This window comes from Oreochromis niloticus, linkage group LG16 (genome assembly GCF_001858045.2).
Source record: "Oreochromis niloticus isolate F11D_XX linkage group LG16, O_niloticus_UMD_NMBU, whole genome shotgun sequence".
Lineage (NCBI taxonomy): Eukaryota > Metazoa > Chordata > Actinopteri > Cichliformes > Cichlidae > Oreochromis > Oreochromis niloticus.
In genome coordinates, this window is record NC_031987.2 from 20,679,839 (window position 1) to 20,701,552 (window position 21,714).

General features: G+C 40.6%; 1 protein-coding gene across 4 annotated transcripts; it reads right to left on the minus strand.

Annotated features, from left to right (window-relative positions):
• Positions 1-4,908: 4,908 nt before the first annotated feature.
• Positions 4,909-21,714, minus strand: rpgra (retinitis pigmentosa GTPase regulator a). Of its 4 annotated transcripts, XM_025904006.1 has the most exons (15): positions 21,139-21,714; positions 19,877-19,930; positions 18,403-18,479; positions 16,926-17,051; positions 16,751-16,843; positions 16,164-16,226; positions 15,917-16,075; positions 15,684-15,833; positions 15,425-15,583; positions 14,786-14,941; positions 13,798-13,922; positions 13,091-13,297; positions 11,450-12,005; positions 11,270-11,340; positions 4,909-8,807 (listed from the first exon to the last, which is right to left on the minus strand). In XM_025904006.1, the coding sequence occupies exons 3-15, from the start codon at positions 18,431-18,433 to the stop codon at positions 5,307-5,309; spliced, it is 5,397 nt and encodes a 1,798-aa protein (XP_025759791.1). In that variant the 5' UTR covers positions 18,434-18,479; positions 19,877-19,930; positions 21,139-21,714; the 3' UTR covers positions 4,909-5,306. The 4 variants fall into 4 exon arrangements, with proteins under 4 accessions (XP_025759791.1, XP_019208926.1, XP_019208928.1 ...); XM_019353381.2 differs by lacking the exons at positions 19,877-19,930; positions 21,139-21,714 and having other exon boundaries at positions 18,403-18,824; XM_019353383.2 differs by lacking the exons at positions 14,786-14,941; positions 19,877-19,930; positions 21,139-21,714 and having other exon boundaries at positions 18,403-18,824.

Below are 21,714 nucleotides of genomic sequence, written 5' to 3' on the forward strand. Positions count from 1 at the left end.
TTCCAGAAAAAAAACATAAATCTTCAGAAAACTCAGAGCCTTTCTTGCCTTTTTAAGCAAGCTGATTTAAAATGAAGATAAAAGTAGCCTGGCAGCAGTGTTTTTCACACACATCATCAAACAAGCTATTATTGGAGTGTGAGTACTTTATCACATTTAATGTGAGAAATGGAAGGGGGCTTTTATGCACACTTGGGTATATTTAATTTTATTTTACAAACATGTCCAAACTTCAAAATAATGATGTCAGCATTTGTGTAAGTAATCCCTGTGAGCCAAGAGTTCAGGTTTCAGACTGGCCAAACTCTTTTCTTTTACTTTTAACTCTGTGTGACGTCAGTGAGAGCGGATATCCCTAATATGGTCATCTCAAGCATGCACGCCTGACTGTGAGCACACTATCCCCACCTGCTGTTTGCAAGGGGTAACCAATCAGAAGTAACTTGCCTTAAAGAGAGAGGGAAAGGAGCTAAAATAGCTTCTTTAAGACAGTGGATGGTAGTAGTATTAGACATAAAATGATAATTTTGAGCTGTGAATCACAGAGCAACCTTAGAATCCAAGAATTTTTTAAAAAAAGAAGAGATATTGCACTTTATTTTTTGTCCTGTCTCCTTCTGCTCTCTTTTCTTTCCCCTCCTCTTACCACCAACCAATCGCAGCAGATGGCCGCCCCTCCCTGAGCTTGGTTCTTTATGAGGTTTCTTCCTGTTAAAAAGGAGAGTTCATGAATGTAAATACAGAAGATTTTACAACAAGGTGCAGACAGCTGGTTACGCTAATGAATATGGGGCTAGATTAGACTTTGGCAGCAAACATTTAAAAGAGCCTGCACAGTTCTGATTAACTTGTACCAGAATGATGAGCAGAGACAAGTATGGAGGAGGAGAGAAACTGCTCATCATCCAAAGCATCTGTCAAACACAGTGGAGGCAGTGTTATCGCATGGCTGCTAAAGCAACCCAGGAGTTTCTCAAGGCAAAGCAGAAAAGCAAGAAAGGTCAAGCAGAACATCTCAGTGGATTCTAGACTTTAGTCAACTATTAAGAACAATGTGCATCATCCAAACACTTAGCAAACCTAAATGTGACAGATTTAAAATTACACACACACATGCCGCACTGCCGATACTTTTATTTATGATCTTGTTTGCATGTAGAATAGTATAATATTTGGTACTCTTAGTTTAGCGAAGGCAGGACTTTTGATCTTTGTTAGTTTGTTTTAAGTTTATGTTCAAAGCATTGCATGTTTGACCAGAATATAACATAATTCAGTAAAAGTAAAGGTAAAGTAAAATAAACATAGATGGCAGAGAGTCTGTTTATCAATCAAGGACTTCACAACATTAACTAGTTTTTAAAAGGTTGTAGTTAGTAAACCGTTACATATTTTGTCTGAACTTCTGTATATTTGTAAAGCTGAGTGTTAATGAAATCACTTATGATTGTAAATGAGTATTGATGTGCCCTGTTGTGGCCGTTTTCTCTGCTGTGTTCCCTTTTGGAAGCTGAAATATTCCCCCGCAGAGAGCTCTTGTTTCTTTCTCGTCCCCTTAATGAGTCACATTCATTCTGTCATAACAGCTGAAAATAATATCACATAAACAATGGCTGCTTACAGCAACACAGCTCAGCACTTAGTAATGTTAGCCGTTCATTGTGTTTGTGTTTCACAAGTCAAAATGTCTGCTGTGAACCAGCTCTGTTTACCTGATAGGGTTTAAATTATATTAACCTTTATGCTGAGCCGCTCTGCTCTTTCATCACCACTGGAGAGCTGCAGAAACAGTGCAACATGGAAACTTGGGCACAAGTTTGCTCCCTGTTCCAGTTTCCTAATGATGAACATTTTATAAGAAGTCGAGCTGAATCCAAGTTGTTTCCTAGCAACAATACTCTGATGAGATGCTCTATAGTAACCATGTCATGATCTTTCTTTAGTGTTTTGTCTCCTATAGCTGAAACAGAAGCTGTTTTTGTAGTATGTTTTTGCAAGATCTGACTTGACGCTTACTTGACAGTCTTCTACAGCTGATGATTACTCTGTTTCATAACACATGTACACGCACGCACTGCAGAAAAGCTGAGAGAGTACAGAGCTCGTGCAGGACTAATTGGTGTTTAATTTTCTGTCTCCACAAGCATGAGGTTTGTATAGAAACCCTGTGTATTGTAGCGCAGCAGAGCGAGTCCACACATGAAGGTGTCAAAACTCTCCTTGTCTCGACAGGGAACAGGAAAGAGGAGCGTGCAGTGAAACTACAGCGAGAAGATCTCCAGAACAGTAATTATATGTGGGTTCAGGTGACCGTCTTGGCTTTGGTTGATTCGTTTAACGCTTTGTTGTGCTGGTTACCACCAGTAATTTTATCTTAGGACTGTCTCTGGACTTAGTCCGATGAGTTTAACTGTTGTTTACAGGCAAGCGCTGCTTTCTGATCCAGCTCAAGACAAGAAATGTGCCTAGTGTAAACTGTACTGTTGCAGGAATTTAGTCAACATCAAGGTAGCAAAGAATAACTGAACTTGAGCCATAAGCAGAATGTAAAATTCGAATCAGTGAATGATTACAAATAAATAAGTAAGACTTCTACATAATTTTTATGCATCCTGATAAAGTTTGGGCTTTTGATTTCTTTGAGCTGCATGTTTAAATTGATTTAGGATTTTCTCTAATCCACATAGGGTTAAAAGTATACATACAACCCAGTAATGTGTAGGTAATTATCCCCCAGCAAGCTGTACCTTAACCAGATGCTTCTGCATATTTCTGGATATTTGACCACTTTGTCCTGTTGGAACACACAACTGCGTTCAAGTTTCTACAGTTTAGCTGTTAGTTTAAAGTGAGGTGTCATAATGGTGGGATGCAAGGACCCAAAATTCAGACTCAGCAGACCATTCAACAGCAAATCAAATGTTTCTTTATTTAACAAATGCTGGGATGACCTGTGGAGGGGGAAGAGGTGACTCAGCTGTGGTGTTTGTTCTGTGGGGAGGAGAGATGGGAGTTAGTGAGCTGTAGAGAATGGATCTCAAATCTGAGTTCAAAGTTTACAGTCCTACTTTGCCGAAAGGTTTTCAGAGCTAGGGGGGAAAGGAGTCCAATACTTCAATCCAGGGTGTTTTAGGGGTTCGGTTTGTAGGGCTTGATTACGGGTTTTGAGAAAACATTTGGACTTGCTCCACTGACAAAAGGCAGGAGACTGGAGACTGATTAACAGGGTTCAGCTGACAGCAGGAGGGAACAGAGAGAGAACAGATTATTACTGATCGGAGCATGGAAAAATCCACCATCCAGGAGGTGAAGACAATCTGGCAACGGTGTGCTGCACATGCCCACTTGATGTGGGGATGCTGTCCAAGTGTGAGGAGAAGAATTGAGGTCTTTGACTCCGCCCTAAGGCAAACCTGCACTCCCGAGGAAAAAGTAAAAAGCAGTTTTAACAGCCCAGAGTATGATACTATCACCCGCCACCATGCTTGACAGCTTTACTCCTCCAAGCATATCTTTTCTAACATCTGAAACTCCTTGTAAGCACTGTAAGCAGACTTGTGGGTAATTTTTGCAGAATGTTTTTCACAAAGAAGAAAAACATGTGCATTAAAAAATTAATTATTGTCACTCAAATGCTGTCCTATCTTAACAATAACATTTGGCTCATTATTCTAAGCTGAGTGGCCACAAATTACTTGCTTTACTCTCATATGACTCATTTTAATCTGCAGCAGGCAGCAGTTTTTAATGAAAGTGCTCTGAAAACGCCACTAAAAACCCCGTTCAGCATCAGATAACACACACAGCTGGTTAATGTAGTGGAGCATGTCTGAAGAGCCTTAAAACAGAAATATGTGTGCATATTTAACTTAAGCCCAATTGAATGATGTTTTTGTCTTAAAAACAACACTGATATTTTTTGAAGACAGAGAAAAAGTCAAACATCAAATTGGTTTCTCTAATTTGAAGTCAGCATTGTTACACTATTAAATACACTGTGATCAACACAAGTTTTCTCCTATTTCTGTGTGACATGTTTCAGTACTTCATTATACACTTTTTGGCTGCAAACTTAATATGTCGACTTGTTTTGATAAACATGAAATATTCTGAAATAACTGACTCATAAAAAAACTGTTTTCAGTATTTTATATACATTCATCAGAACAGGTGGAATACATTAGAAAATTATACAGTATTCAATTCAAGGCTCTATAATAAATACATAAACCCTCTGTTTAGGGTTAAGACAATATATGGAAACAACATTACATCACCAGATACTTTAGGTACATTTGCTAATGACTGTCTTCATGGCATTCCTCAAGGATTTTGATCCACATTGACCTGATGGCATCTCACAGTTTGTTAGCTGTACATCCATCCAAGTGTGCCTAATAAAGTGACTCGTGAGTTTAGCAGCATAATTAGATACACTGGACCTGGAAATATATGTGTCCAATGAACAATATCATGTTAGTGTAAAGCATTCATTTGTTTCAACAACTGCAGCTTTTGAGCTTCTTTGGAACCTAGTGTGTCGTACCTCCATATCATTATTATCATTATTATTATTATTATCATTATTGTATGTCATTCTCAGTGTGTTTTCTTTATAAATATTAATGTCACTCTCATGTGCAAAATAAGCAAATTCGCAAAACAGTTAAGTCATGTCAAGTCTAGACCTCTCTGCACTGAATCATACCTGTTATTAACCGCTGTCTCTCTTCCACAACATGTCCTTTATCCCGTCTTCCTTCTCTCACCCCAACTGGTCGCAGCAGATGGCCCCGCCCCTCCCTGAGCCTGGTTCTGCCGAAGGTTCCTTCCTGTTAAAAGGGAGTTTTTCCTTCCCACTGTCGCCAAAGTGCTTGTTCATAGGGGGTCATATGATTGTTGGGTTTTTCTCTGTATCTATTATTGTACGATCTACTGTGCAATATAAAGCGCCTTGAGGCGACTGTTGTTGCGATTTGACGCTATATAAATAAAATTGAATTGAATTGAATTGAATTGAAGTCTATGTGTTCACATTTTGGCATCAGTGCCCTCAAGCTAGTAGTCCCAAATACACCACTTTAGTGTTGCTAAGTGCACCACATGTGTATCAATACGCACGTGAAAATAGTTCTTGACAAAACTTACATTGCAGTATAAATGGCTTGACTGCCTTGGACAGTGTAAGGGTTTTAAAAAAGTGCTTAGACACACTTGTTATGTGTTTTCAGAGCATAAAGAATAACGTGAGACGAAGCTCGTGTTTAGCTGAGATTTTTGTGGGTGTGGCTTCACTGTGGGCGTGGTCATTGCAGGTCTAGGTATTGAGGCAGGACATCGTTCCAGAACTGCTGAGACTCCTCAGCTTTCGCCTCCCCTGCAGCTCGCTGCCTGGTCCTCGGTGCTGGTTTGGGTGCTTCTTTCTGTTTGTCGCTTCTGTCTGGTGGCGGCTTCTGTCGCTTCTCTTTTATTTTCTTTGCTGATTTTGCTTGTTCCTCCTCTTCCTCTTCTTCTTCCTCATCCTCCCCCTCCTCTTCTTCATTTTCATCTCCTTCTTCCTCTTCCTCAATTCCCTCTTCTTCTGCCTCCTCCTCCTCCTGGTTCTCGTTTCCCCTTTCCTTATTCTCTTCTTCCCTTTCTTCTTCATCATCAGTTTCCTCATCATTACCTTTCATGTCTTTCCTTTCTCCTCTTAGCCTTGTCTGTTTTTGCTGTTCTTCCTCTTCTTCCCCTTCCTCCTCACCTTCCCCCTCCCCCTCCTCCTCCTCCCCCTCCCCTTCATCACTCTCTAACAGATTTTTTTTAGCAGGCTCCATGCTTTTATTTTTTCCTTTTGGTTTCTCCTCTTCCTCACTTTCATTCTCTTCCTCATCTTCTTCCTCTGTAACATCTTCCTCAGCTTCTTTTTCTTCATCCCCTATATCCTCCTTCTCCTCCTCTTCTTCCTCAGCTTCTATGTCTTCGTCTTCTGTATCCTCCTCCTTCTCTTCCTCTTCTTCCTCAGCTTCTGTTTCTTCATCCCCTGTATCCTCCTCCTTCTCTTCCTCTTCTTCCTCAGCTTCTGTTTCTTCGTCCCCTGTATCCTCCTCCTTCTCTTCCTCTTCTTCCTCAGCTTTTGTGTCTTCATCCCCTGCATCCTCCTCCTTCTCTTCCTCTTCTTCCTCAGCTTCTGTGTCTTCGTCCCCTGTATCCTCCTCCTCCTTCTCTTCCTCTTCTGCAGACTCTTCCTCCTCCTCACTCTCTTCTTTATCCTCATCCTCTCCAGCTTCTGTCTCAGCTTCCCCATCACCTACGGACTCCCTTTCTTCCCTTTCCTCACCTCCTTCCTCTTCTTCTTCATCACTTTTTTCATCTTGGAGTTCCTCTTCATCAGCCCCGCTATCTCCTTCCTCCTCTCCCTTATCACTGTCTTGCTCTCCTTCACTCTTATCAGCCTCTTCATCTTCCACCGAGTCCTTCTCCTCGTCCTCATTTTCTGTGGAGGCATCATTGTGTTCCTCAGTTTCGCCCTCTTCATCTTCATCATTTTCTTCTTCTTCAGTTTTGGCAGATTCTGCAGTGTCTCCTTCCTCTCCGTCCTCCTCCCCCTCCTCTGACTCTCGGCTTGTGCTCTCATCGCTCTCTGATTCATCACCGCTTTTCTTCTCTTCATCCTCACTCATCTTGCTCTCTTCCTCTTTATCCTCTTTACTCTCTTCATCACTGGACTCTTCATTTTCACCTTCCTCCTCTTCCTCCTCAGCTCCTTCACTCACATCAGAGTCACTCAATCCGTCACTTGTCTTCTTACTGCTTTCTTCCTCTCCTTCAGTTTCAGCAGCATTAGTTTTATCACTTCCTTCATCTTCATCACTCCTGCTTGTTTTCTCCTCACCCTCTTCTTCCTCAGATACATTATCTTCCTCTCCCTCTCCAGTATTGCTCTCCTCTCCTGTTTCTTTGTCACTACTACTCTCAGATTCTTCCCTTTTATCTTCACTATCACTTCCACTCTCTACATCTTCATCTTCATTCTTTCCCCCATCCTCAGAATCCTCATCCTCTCCAGATTCCTTTTCGGATTTCTCCTCCACTTCTTTTTGTGAATCCTCCATGTGTTCACCCCTGATCTGCTCAGACAAGCCCCCTTTCACTGCCTCCCCCTCTGATGGATCACGACTGCTGTCATCATTTTCTCCTTCTTGGGATTCATTTACAGATTCCGATGGAACACCAGCTTGAGCATCTGTCTTCGGGCCATCCTCCGTTTCATTCGAGGAAGAAAAATGTGACAATGTGGAGGACAAGGACGGCTCCGTAACTGCACTCTGCTTCGTGAATTGTCTGACATTACTGAGCGTTTTAGAGGGTGTCGAGGTGGCTTTGTCACTGTCAGACTGCACACTTGTCACTGCCTGACGAAGGACCTCAATAGCTGCACCTGCAATCCCAGCAGCTGGAAGAAGTGACGCTGAATTACTGAGAATTTCTCCCCAATTTGTTTTTTCCCCATTCTTGCCCCGAGTGTCCTCTTCATCTGTTTCAGAAACACGGGAATCCATACCAACAGGCTCAGCGCCTTGCAGGGGTTTTGCAGCTCTGAGAGAATCCACCTCTGGGCTTTGAGGGGAAATTGGGTTACCTCTCACTTCTGTAGGTGTATCCTGCTGAGATGACAGCAGGCTGGAAGCTTCACTCTTTGGTTTAGCCTTCATCTTATTCTCAGAGTCAACATCCTCATCTTTAACTCTGATTTCCTCTTCCTTGCCTCCTCCTCTTCGTTTTGTTTTTGCCCTCTGTTCAGCACCGGATTCTTTTGCCATCTTTTTGTCCTTTATTTTTGACAATTTCTGCTCATCCACAGTCCCACCTTTCATCTTCAGAGTGGCATCCTTGGCACAATTTAACTCATTTTCCTCACACTTTTCTTTGCTTTCACCTTCAATGAGGGGATTTTCTGCACATTTACTTTGATCCCTGACTGGTGTTGGTTTAAGCTCTTGCAATTTTCCCTTAACTTTCAAAGGTGTTTTTCTGGAGACAGATTTCTTGGTTTCAGCCTTAAAAGGTGTTGTGTTTCCTTCCTGCGTTGCTGGTGATTTAGCATCCACTGCTGCACTGTTACCTTTTCCTGGTACAGATTTAACCTTGTGCTGATCTTTTGTTAGAGTCGATTTGACTCGCCGCGTCCCCCGACTTGCCACTTCAACAGGTTTGACGTCATCACTTCCCCTCTGAGTTGCTTCATTTTCCTTTACGGCATTTTCTGTGGATGCTAGATTGGCTGCTTGATTCACTTTACTGACCTTGATAGAAGGAGATTTCTGATCTAAAGATACTGATTTCTTTGTCTCCTTTCTTGGGGTCCTTGTCAAGCCTTTCTTCAGAGAGCTGTTATCCTCTTCATTCGGTTTATTACTTTCTCTCAAATCCTCAGTTTTCCTTGTCTTGTGCTTCACTTCAGTCACTCTCCCCGGTGCGTCTGTCAGCGTCTGTTGTGTTTTTGTGCTATACTCTGACGGTTTCCTCTTATCTTGCTGTGGTGATTTAAAATGCGGGAGCTGTTTTTGAGCTTGCCTGTTTTCTGAAGGTTTGATGTCGCTGGACTCCTTGGTGATGTTCTCTTTGCTGTTTGAAGTCACTTTGTGATTTTTCTTTGTGCTCTTCAGATGAGACACTTCTGTCTTCAAGGTGCTGGGGCCCTTCATAAGCTCTGTTGGCAAAACCTTATGGGAGTTTCGGTCGGTCTTCTCGTTGGTCTGGATCTGTTGTGCAAATGCTTCTGCTTCCTTTACTCCGTGTCTAAAAGCTCTGCCCTTTTTCTTTTCCTGTAACAAATCACATAAGGATTCAGTAAGATATAATAAGAAAAAGAAAAAGGTCATTCGCCAGACAAAAGCACGTTAAAGAAGGAAAGCTGCACAAGCGGAGCGGCCGTCAGTATGACTGCATATGTAATTTGTACAATGTTTTATGTGTTTTTAATGCTTTAAATATCATCTTACCTACCTACTGTACTTGCACCCTACTATTATAGACTACTAGAGGTATGTTTCAGTGGTTTTCAAAGTGTAAATAGAATTACAGCCTTATACTTGTGCAGCTTACATCCATGTCAGGCCAGACTCATATAATTAGTTGCACTGAAGACTTTAGTAGGTGTGCACGAATAATTAGTGTCAGCAGTTTGGTGAAATATATTCCCCTTCTCTTCCTGAGTTATGGCACTGACAAAAAGTGAACGAAAAAAAGTGTTTCTGCTGAAAATTATGTCACAGTGAACCCGACTTTTGACCACCAGTGACTGTAAAAGTTCTGTTAAATCTCAACAATTTCAATGTTATGTGCAATTTCATGCAAAATTACACATAAATAGACTTCATTTGTAATACCAAGAATCAAGCATAACACCACAAAGTCAAGCTCGGCTACAGTCCCAGTGGATTACCTGATCGCGATGCAAGCATAAATCAGCAGTCTGTGATGTCTTAGCTCAAACTTTTCTACATAGAAAATCTTTCACAGCATGTCACTGAGGTGTTATTTAATCACACAGCAGCCAGTCTGCCACTGTGAGGTGTTCAAAACACAAGTTCAGCACCTCATAAACCTTCTCTGCAAAATTGACTGTTTTCATTAAATACCTGTGTATAATACAATATTTTATTCTGTTGATTACTGATTATTTTAGAGACATTTTAGAAAACATACTGTCTCAGACTGACGCTGAAAAGCTAGTTCTAGGCTGGACTGCTGTATATAATCAGTAATCAGTCCTAAAAACTTCCTAAAAGGCTTTCAGTTAATCCAAAATGGTGCAGCAAGAGTACTGACAGGGACTAGAAAGCAACAGCATATCTCTCCTATTCTGGCTTCTCTTCATTGACTCCCTTTTAAATCCCAAATCGAATTTAAAATCCTTCTCCATGCATACAAGGTGTTGAATAATAAGGCCCCATCTTATCTTAATGACCTTATAGCACTGTATCGCCCCAGCACAGCACTTCACTGTCAGACTGCAGGTGTACTTGTGGTTCCTGGAGTATTTAAAAGTAGAATGGGAGGGACAGCCTTCAGCTTTCAGGCCCCTCTTCTGTGGAACCAGCTTCCAGTTTGAATTCGGGAGACAGACACTATCTCTACTTTTAAGATTAGGCTTAAACCTTTCCTCTTTGATAAAGCATATAGTTAGGGCTGGATCAGGTCACCGTGAATCCTCCCTTGGTTATGCTGCAATAGGTTTAGGCTGCTGGGGAATTCCCATGATGCATTGAGTGACTCTGTGTTTATAGACTTCTCTGCAATCATTAGTTATTAGTCATCTCTGGCGCTCTGCCGCTGCGCGTCTTTGTCCCATCTTTCTCCCTCACCTCCAACCGGTAGCGGCAGATGGCCGCCTCTCCCTGAGCCTGGTTCTGCTGGAGGTTTCTTCCTGTTAAAAGGGAGTTTTTCCTTCCCACTGTCACCAAAAAGCTTGCTCGTAGGGGGGTCATATGATATGTTTTCTCTGTTTTCTTTGTGTTATTGTAGGGTCTTTACCTGACAATATAAAGCACCTTAAGGCTTAAACTGTTGTTGTGATTTAGCATGATATAAATAAAATTGAAATTTCTCTCACACTTAAAGCCCACACATGTGAGGACACACATACAGTACTGTGCAAACACATATACACAAATTTACCCCTGCAGTGAGGACAGGACTGCTGGGGGGGGGCACCACATGTTGCAGTAACCCTTAGCACACAGCAAAGTAGGAGACTCTTTCTCAACTTGCTTCATCACTGGTTGTGGAAACACTGATGAGATGTGGCAAGATTCCTGAGAACTTTTCCAAAGCACTGTATGTGTGTGTGTAGCCGTGTGTGTGTTTGTGTATCTAGGGGCTGGAGCCCAAACAAATTTGTGTATCAGCAGAAGCTGTCCAAATATCTGAAACTGGCTGGTGAAGATTCATTAGAGATATTCAATTTTATATTTTGTTTCATTGTTTTACCAAGGGGAAAATTTCTTTACACACACACACACATGTGCTTGCAAGAACACACACACATACAGTATACAGCACGTATGCTGATGTATGCACATTTCCTGGAAAAAGTCAGAGAGTGTTCTACGTTGCTGCTTCCTGCCCTGGAGTGCATTTAATCCAAACCAGAGAGAAGAAGCCAGAAGAGGAAAATAACAGTCGTCTCACTCTACATTTGAGACTCTGTGGACTATACTGTATTTATCTGCACTATCTAAGAGAAACCATGGCATAATGAGCCATCAAAAATGTCTTCTCTCACCATATATGGTGAAAAGTCAGAGTCTTCTTTCTCCTCCACTTCTCCAGTGATTATTTGTCTCTTAACATTTTCTGAAATAACAGACAAAATTAGGTTAAACAGCTTAAACCCGCTCAAGCATCAGCTAAAAGCTGGCTATGACATTTATTGCCTCTTGTTAAAACCATAGAATTCAAGTACCTGTTTGTGTTGGGGCAGGATGTTCTTCCTCCTTTAGATTTTTAATGAAAACATTACTGGGGGGTCTAGTCGGTGTGTAGGGCTCTTTAGGTGGCACAGGAGATGAGAATTTGTTACTTAGAGGCTTCTTAGGGGCTGCTGCTCGGTTTAGTCTAGGCTTTGCAGTCATTTTAGTAGCTACAGGACTGCTGGGGTTTAATTTTGTTATAGACTTTGGTAAAAGCAAAGGAGAGGGCACCTTTTTGCATTTAGACTTAGAAGAAGCAGACGTGGATGCTTTACTTTGAAGCGTGAATGATGATTGTGAATGTGGGCTTGATGCCTTAGAGGATATCAGTGGACTCTGAGGGGATATGGATCGAGATCTGGGGGAGAGAAGTGGGCTTCCTGCCACCTCTGATTTTGGTTTTGGGGATGATGAAGGAGTAGTAGCATCCTTTGAAAGGGTTTTCAGGGTTAGGGAATTTCTGGATGTTTGCCGAGATGTGTTGAGAAAGTCAGAGTTAAGCCGTGGGAGGCTCTGAAACTTATCCCCAAACAACTCCACAGAACGAACCTGAAAAATAGGAAACGAGATCCTCAAGTTTAAGTTTGGAAATGCATCTATGGAGCGTCAGCAACCAGTTGCAGATTTGCAGTGTGGTGCAACACTGCCCCCTATTGATATAATACAGGTCATACAAGCTTTTCAAGGGGTTCTGCAAGCTCAGTTTCAAATGTTTAACGTTTTATTATCGCATAAAATACACTTTAATACCTGTTTCATGACTGCACGGGTCAAATAAAAAAGAAAAGAAAAAAAATCAAAAGGAACTATTCCATCTCCTTTCCTAATTTCTTTTTTCTTTTTTCAACATGTCTGCTTGTTTATCACACTCAGGTCCTCAAATGAAATTTAATATTAGACAAAGATAACCTGACTAATTACAAAATGCACTTTTTAAATTCATTAAGGAAAAAAGATATCTAAACATGTCTGGCCCTGTGTGAAAAAGTAATCTGCACCCTTGTTGAATCATGAATTGACTGTGGTCAACCACATTTTTTTGGAAAGCTAATTTCAGTTTTACTAGCCACACTCAGGTCTCATTACTGGCAGACCTGTTAAATCCAGTCACTATTTAAATTTAAATAGAACCTGTCTGATCAATCCATTGGAGAGCACCAAGGAGAAAACACTGCTGATCTAAAACAACACAAAGGTTCGTCTCACTTTTGCCAAAAAACATCTTGAGAACCGTCAAGACTGAAATCCAATGGAGATCCAAAATGCTAGAAAAAAACCCTCCAATGTGGAAAAAAAATCCTGCAGAGTAGAGTGGGCTAAAATCCCTCTGCAGAGATGTAAAAGACTTATTGCTAGTTATCACAAATACGTGAATGCAGTTCTTGCTGCCCAAGTGTGGCACAACCAGTTCTTGGGTTTAGGGGGCAATCATTTTTTCATTCTGGGTCAAATAGGTTTGGATAACTTATTTCCGTGAATTAAACTATAACATAAAAAACAATTATTGTAGGGTCTACCTTACAATATAAAGCCCCTTGAGGCAACTGTTGTTGTGATTTAGCGCTTTATAAATAAAATTGAATTGAATTGAATTAAGTGTTTTAAAAACTGAGTAGTAATTTGAAGGGTCTCACTCTGTCTCGGTGGCGTGCCCGGGCTGAGAGGGCTGAGAGTGGGGATGGTGGAGTTGGATTGATGAACTTGTTTTTAAAGATGATTTTGGTAAAACTTGACTCCAGAAAGTCATCTGTGATTAAGACATCCTTCTCTGGCACCACTTCTTGGCTCTCTGCTGGTCTGGGTGTAGCCAGGACCAGCATGTGGTGACCACCGCAGGACACCTGAAGACACAAGGAAACATCTTTGTTACTGTTAGCCAATTCACTCTCAGTCTGCTCTTCACTCATTTACCTGCTGACATACAGGATATTACTCCCTCAAGGCTACAGCAAGATTGATTTCGAGATTACTTTTGCCTTACTTTGAGAGAAGTTTCATTTTACCTTGAAATACCTGACGTACCTGACGTATCTAACAATACTGCTCCCTATGAACAATCAGCTGCCAAATAAGGGAAAGCCTGCAGATGCAAAGAAAGGAGAGATGATATCGAGGTGCTGACTGTGAGCACAGCTTCAGTTGCTCTTCCTGCTGTGATTGGTGAAGAATATTATGTTACTGATCAGATTTGTCTACCACTGATTGTGCTGTGGATACATCCTGCTGTAGTAGGCTTTCTGCTAGAAGCTGTGGTGCCTCTCATACATTTTATGGCCTTTTTGCAGGGAGTTGACTGATTATGAAGATATATTTTAAAGCCCTTTACATCACCTTCACTTACTGACTGAACAGCGTACTGAAGAAAACGTGTGCAGAGTGTCGGGCTGAACTGGTTGATGAAGTTTTCCTCCCCTAACCCGAGTTTTCCATGACGACCATCACCAAACGTGTACAGCAGCCCGCTGTCTGTGGAGCAGGGGGGAGGATAAATGCATCAGACACAGACTGAAGGTTGTCAATCCTGGCTGAAGCTGTTTTGCTTTTAACACATTTTATACACAACAACATCCTTGGTTTTTATTTAATTCCCTTATAAATGCACATAATGTTTGTGTGAATGAAAAGTTTGAATACTGAATGTTGGTTTTAGTACATTGTTTGGCTGAAATTAGATTGATCATTTAGTTAACTGACAAAAACGGATTTATCTACCCCCTCGAAAGCTGACTCACGTGTGGTGATAATCAACTGAATACCTCTAGAGGCAGACAGCATCTGAGAAAGTTTATGAAATTAGTCAATTTAGCAGATTCTTGAGAAAGCTTGTGAGTTGCTGAACTTGCATTTGAACACCTCACAGTGGCAGACTGGCTGCTGTGTGATTAAACAGCACCTCAGTAACATCCAGTTAACCACCGTCTGTTTATGCTGGATGGGAAAGAAAAATATTCCTCTTCTTTTTCACCATCAATTCACTTGTTTTATTTAACTTTTAACCTGATTACAGGTTTGTTGCTGTGTGTTTAATTATGCGGGGTACACAACTCATATGTCCTAAAGAAGTTTGTTTCTTGAAAGTTTCTTGAATTTATCAAAGAAAAACTTTTTTTTTTTTTTAATTTCCTTTCTTAAATCTTATAGAATAGGAATAAAAGAAAGAAGCAAAGCCACTGGGAAGCTGAAAAACAAACTTAAAGATAAAAAAACTCCTCATAAATCCATTTTTAAAAATCCAGTTATTATATAAAACATGCATGGACAGCTAAAAAGGATGGACAATACTACTTTTAAAGTCACAATGACCACAGTGACCTTCAAAGATGGCTTACCGGTGACCACAGCGGTGTGGTTCTCTCCACACGCGATGTGTCTGACCTTGCTGTTACAAAAGTGCTGCAGCGCTTTTGGCAAATGAACCTCGAACAGAAATGTTCCGTGGCCCAGCTGACCGTACTGACCCCTGCCGAATGTGTACACGTTCTTCTCTGGCACAGCAAAGCAGACAGAGGGAAAGGACTCTTTTGATTCAAAGCGATGTATAGTACATTTACTCGACTACTGTAGCACCATTCTCAGGGAAACGTATTTTGAAGTTCTTCTTCATTGTGCCTGTGCTACATTTGAGCTGAGATCACTTATTCTGTCCCTTACAGTGTCTAACATAATCAAACAAGTTGAGTTCTGTGGCAGATTTTAAAGAAGGAAACACGATGTGATCACCACATAAAACAGTTAAAATCAGCCCTACTTTGATCAGCTGACATTAAATGTTGCGTACATACTAACGCACACAGTAAAAGCGTTAGTATTTTCTCCTTATTTTTCCTATAATGATGTGAAAATCATTATCAGTCAAACTGATACTTGTGCTTAAGTTAAAGACCTGAATACCTTTTCCATCGCTGATTAACCAGCTCCTTTTACAGATGTTTTATGCTTTTCTTTAAAAAAAAAAATTGTTAGCATACCTGTGAGGACCACTGTGTGCTCCCCTCCACAGCACACTCGGGTGACATGACCCAGGACTCCCTGCACCTGCTGAGGAACTCTGTGATTGGCCAGCTGCTCCTTCTGAAGACCGAGTCTTCCATTCGCACTCTCACCAAACGTGTAGAGACGACCATAAACTGGGACAAATCCAACACAATAAATGACACAAGTATTGAAGACTGGTTCATTTAACACTGGACCTGCCGCAGTGATGCGTGTGGCTGGACTGCATTGTACCTGTCACAAAAGCTGAGTGCTTGTACCCACAGGACACCCATATGACTGCTTCTCCAACATGGACCTCTCTGGGTTCTGCGGCAAATCCCTCGTCGCCGAAAGCAATCTGACCCACAGAGTTGTCCCCCCACATGAACAGCCTCCCATCCTCTACCAACACACATACATACATACACTTTACATATGCCCATCTTTTCTAGCAGAGAAACTTATTATATCGTCATTGTTCAGACCTGTTAAGGCAGCTGAGGTGTTGCATCCTGCAGAAAGCATTTTGATTGGTGCCCAGTCGCAGAAAGGGCGGAGCAGGTGAAAGTATGTAGACTTGTCACAATGGCCCAAACCCAGCTGCCCGTCCTGGTTGCTACCTGCACTGTATACACTGCCATGAACTAAAAATACAAGTATACTCATTTTGAGGACAGCAGTGTTCATGGAAACATCTCTCACATGTAATTATATATTTGTTTATCGTCTCACATGTGCAAACAATTGTGTGGTCTCTCCCACAAGCTGCAAGCTTCACCTTCTCAGACTTCAAGGCTGGAAAGGAAATACAGTAATTATAGTGAGTAAAATGGCTTAAAAATACCACAATTATCTTCTTGTTAATGGACTAACAAAGTCTTGTTTTGATCATTAGTTAACAATTCAAAATAATTCACATTTATCACACATTTTTTTGACTTTCTGCCTTTTTTGTTTCACATTTTTTTTGTCTTTTATGTGATTAGAATCACAATACCAGAGAAAACTATGTGGTCACAATTGCTCCTAGACAGTAAGAACAGTAACAATACAATACAATAGGTTACATACACGTAATATGTAAGTTACAAAACATAACAAAATAGCTTGAATAAATACAAATAGCTCTAATTATAAATATCCCAGTATATAAAACTGTATTGTACTGTACTCTATATTTTGGGGCTTAGATTAACAAAATAAGTCATGTGGGCTCATTTTTGTGATGTGGGTTTTTTATGCTTTACACAAAAAATCATTAAACAATTAAAATAACTCATTTGATGCAATATGATCCAGCCACGGTGAAAAAAACTAACCTTTCACAGAGGTTGGTTTCCTAGCACTAGGCTTAATTCTCAACCCCAGCTGGCCCCACGTGTTGCCACCAAACATCAGCAACCTCCCATTTTCTACAAAGCCATTGCAAGCACAAAAATAATGTTATTAGTGAACAATGTCAGCTTTCATTACTAAAATATACATACAGTGTACCTGTGATAACAGCAGAGTGCTCTCCGCCACATGACATGTGCTTTGGATGGTCATTCTTCAGCCAGAACTTGCTGGGAACATTATTAGCAAAGCTGGTCCTTCCAAATGTGAAAATGGCTCCTGTTTCTGGTAACAGATGGACAAATACAGAACTGTGCAAAAGTCTTCAGCAACCCCTCTTTTTTGTAATATATATTTTGCTATGAAAATGGGAAAGAGGTGCAGTTATGTATTGAAACATGCAAACATACATGGAAATACACCATTAGAAGGCAAAAACCAAGTTTGTGTAATTCTTACAAGCTTGAAAGTTGATATTAGACCACCTTTAGTCTTCAACACAGTCTGAATTCTCACCGCCCCAAACCACGATACAGGGTTCACACAGGTTTTTACAGATGGTTGTACCTATTTCCTGACCTCCTCTGTATTTTGGCAATTATTTGAACCAGAAATTTCATATTTGGATTCATCACTGCATCAGAGCTGTTGCCAGACCAGTTATTTTGCAATTTGACCTCAGCCTTTTTTCCTGGTTTCACTTCCTTAATAATGGCTTCTTGACAGCCATCCTTCCACTGAGAATATTTTTGATGAGACTTCAGTGAACAGTAGATGGATCAGCTGAAGGGCAGATGCATCTCTCAGGTCCTGTCTCAGGTCTTTGCTGGATTTCTTAAGGAAATGATTTTCAGATAGTGTTTATCTTCTGTAGATGGTTATTAACCCTGCTACCTTCTTTTATCTTACAACTATACAGTTTCCTCAAAATTATTAAGAACACACTGCACACCATGCTAATATTTTTTTTTCGTTTTTGACTAATAGCTCTTTAGGAATCATCTTGTGGTTGCAACAATACTGTTTCATGCCTATCAAATATGTTTTCTTTGACATTTTTATATGTATTAAAGTAATAAAGAAATGGGAACAAATTCTGTTTTTATGACAATCTGTAGTGACAAAGTGCATAAACATATGCACTTAAATTAGGTGTCTTTTTAATGCTTGTGTATTTCACAAGTCAGTGTTAATTGGCTTAACAATCACAAACAAAAACAAACAAACAAACAGATAAAAATTAAAATATCCCCCTGAAAATGGTCAAGCATAAGGACTAGACTGAAAATGAATGAAACAGCAGCCAAAGAAACACTTTGAAAGACTTTCAGAAAGCCTGGAGAACTATTTCTTAAAGAAATTGCAAGAAAAGTTTTGAATGAGAGGCGGTTCAAGAATTTTGCACATTGCTGTCTGTGATTCATCTCTAGAAAGCCCTGGGACAGAAAGTTTAAGTACTTGCCGAACTTAACACCCACTAAATCCCAGTCAAGCCTGCTGTCAGAGCTCAAGCCATTTAAGTAGCAGCAGGCTGACAGAAATAGCAACATGCTAACCGTGAGCAAAATAAAGCCCATGTTAGGTATGATTAGGTGTGCATGAAGCCGAGGGCTTTATAATATGTAGCAAGGCTCACCCGGTATGTCGACATCGGTCTGCCTGGTCATCTTCACTGCTGGCTGTCTCCCTCACACCTCCTCACCCTGCAGCTCCCTGCTGATTAGGTAGATCATGCTCAGGAGTACAGGTGAGGGAGAGAGAGAGAGGCAGGAAGAGGCTTAGCCACAGGAAGATGCTGCATTACGGCCATTTTATTTTATTTTATTTTATTTTATATTATCGTTCCCAAAAAACATTCACTGCTTCATTATTTTTTTTTATTCATTATTATTTCAGAAAACCTGTGGCAGCGGCACGATGAAGAAGTTGGCAGACAAATCAACAATGCAACAGTGGACTCCATCATTGAGGTCCAGTGCTACTTGGCGGAGAGAAACATTCCAGGATCAGAGGATCCTTTAACGTACTGGGGGCATAGGAAGACATCTTATCCGAACCTTTTCCACCTGCCTTTACAGTTTTTGTGTACCCCAGCTTCATCTGTGCCTGTGAGCGTGTGTTTTCCAAAGCTGGGGAAATGGTGTCAAAAAACCGCAATAGACTGAATGCAAAAACATTGGATAAACGTATTTTTCTGAATAAAAATTTATAATAAACTCTGAGTCAGTTACATTTAAATGGGTAATATTACATTCACAATACTTTCATTTTAATTTTTCACTTAATGTCATTCACAATATATTTTTAAAGATCTCTACAATATTTGAAATGTAAAAGATATAAAATGATTCCATGGAAAGTACGACTAGGTCATTGAATCAGTGTCTGTTCTAAGTCTCAAGTAAGTTGCCTGCAATGATATTTAAGGTCCAGCAGGTGTCAGTATGGAGCAAAACAGCAACACAGTATCGATACAGTTTGGGGAATGTGCTGAAAAGCTTCACGAGGCCTCATCTACCCATCACTAGTTTACACTGTGATGTATGATTTAATCATTTTCTGAGTTACCTTAGTGGCAGCTGCTCCAGTCCCTTGATTGAGGAGCCAAGAGGTGGAAAAGGGGCAGCGCGAGCCTTGATGGAAAACTGCAAATTGGCTCATTCCATAACTCGGAACCATGGGGGGGGAATTGGAGTTCATTATGTCAGTTTCAGTTAGGTTTTTTGTGTGTTATACCCCTTTTTGTGTTTTCTGTGGGCTGATCAGCCACTATTTAAGTTTCCTCTTTGTCTTGTTTAGTTAGGTCAGTTTGTTTGAGTTATCAGTATTGTTTCTTAACTTTGAGTAGAGTTCTGTTATTTTGACCTCTTTTATGGGCCCAAGATTTTGATTTTTTTTTGTAAGATTTAACCAACTATTTTTTGGGTTAAATAAAAACCCTTTTTTTTGGGACTCAAACCTGTGCCTGACTCTCTTTCACTGCTCGGTCCATCACAAGGAATAAAACACTGATAGTTACATAGCTGTCAGTAAAGATCACTGTACCTCACTTTCCAACTCCATGTCAAGACCAATTTGTTGGCTATCTCAGTAGAATAATTTGTAACCACCTTTTTTTGACAGTAGAACGTGAGGATTCTTTCCAGCCCAGGCATCCATTATATCTACAAAAAGTAATGAGAAAAAGAGATAATTCAGCAGAACAAAACGTAAATCAAAATCTAAAATGCATAATTTCTTATGCGGTTATCTGACAAACGATGTGTTTCAGGGTAAATACTTTTAAGATGCTGATAAAATGAGCACATGGTTTGACATTGTATTTTGTTAAGAAATACATCACTTAAATTTGCTTTTATTTGGGGGTAAAGTAATACTTACAATGTTCTCATAACAAATTAAAGTCACATTAAAAAAAAGAAATGTAAACACATGGGAATAGAAATACTTGTGCCCCTATCAAATCTTTGTTCTAGCAGAATCACCCATTACAACAACATGTTTTAATTATGTTTTGTTGAAGCTACATAAATATATTTTAAAATAGTCAGGCTCAAGGTTTGCACCTCTGGCCGTTACTATGACATAACCGTTTCTGGAAAAATATTATTGTTTGTCCTCCAAAACTAGTATTATTATCTATAAAATAGAGTGTAAATTTCTGGGCTCTTAAAAGCAGCATCTCTACACTACTAGTCAAAATTCTGGACAGACCTTCCCATTCAGTGTTTTTGATGCTTTTCATGCAGTGCCAATCATCTCAGATGACTACCTCATGAAGCTCACTGACAGAAGGCTAGAGTGTGCAAAGCAGTGATCAAAGCAAAGGGTGGCTAATTTGAAGAATCTAAGATCTAAAAGGTCTTTTGGGTTATTTCATACTTTTTTGTTTACTACATCATTTGTGTTAGGGTTAGTGCTCCATGTGTGTCCATTCATAGTTTTGATGCCTTCAGTTCGAAACTACAAAGTAGTCATGAAAATGAAGAAAAAAAAACATTCAAATGAAGGTGTGTACAAACTTTTCACTGTTAGTACATCAGATGTACAGTGTCAATGATGAGCATTCTGGTTTACACAACAACAAAGAAATATGCCCAGTTTTGAGGGACTCACTTATTCATTTGTGTAATGTTACACATGTGACTTACAGCATTTTACAGGTTTTCTATAATGTTTTGCTCCATGAAGGTTTATTTTTTTTTAAAAAGCATTAACATAGTATTTGAATTTAAAGATTCTTTTAGGAAATATACCTAAAACATCTGGTAAAAACTGTAAAATGTGCTATGCCATGACCTATAGAGCACTGAAACAAAGACTGTCAAAAAAGTGCTTTTTAAGCAAATAAAAAATTATTATATTTATTTACATTTCTCTGCAACAGCTTCAGTATATCTTTGAGGTGGTGATGCTGGAGGTGGTGCAGGGGTAGCTCGTGGGGCTGTGGCTGGTGCTGCTGTCACTAGCGGAACTGTTTCTTCTACGGTTTGTGCTGTAGATGGAGCTGAGGCTTGTGCGTTGTAGCTTGTGGATCTGAGTCTACTGGTGATGTAGCTTTTGGAGCTGTGGTCTGCGAGGCTGGGTCTGCCGCTGTGGTCTGCGAGGCTGGGTCTGCCGCTGTGGTCTGCGAGGCTGGGTCTGCCGCTGTGGTCTGCGAGGCTGGGTCTGCCGCTGTGGTCTGCGAGACTGGGTCTGCCACTGTGGTCTGCGAGGCTGGGTCTGCCGCTGTTTGGGATTTAGTTTGTAGAGCTGTAGCGCGTCCTTGTGCTGTAGCAATTGTGGCTGGTTCTGGTGGTGCGTTTTCTTAGTGTGTCTCTTGACCCTGGATCTGATACTGTTGTTGGTATGCCTTGTGGAACTGGAGATAGTTGTGGGGTTTTCACTGGTGGTGATGCAAGTGATGCCACTGGTGCTGTATCCTGTGGAGCTCTAGGAGGTGGTGGTG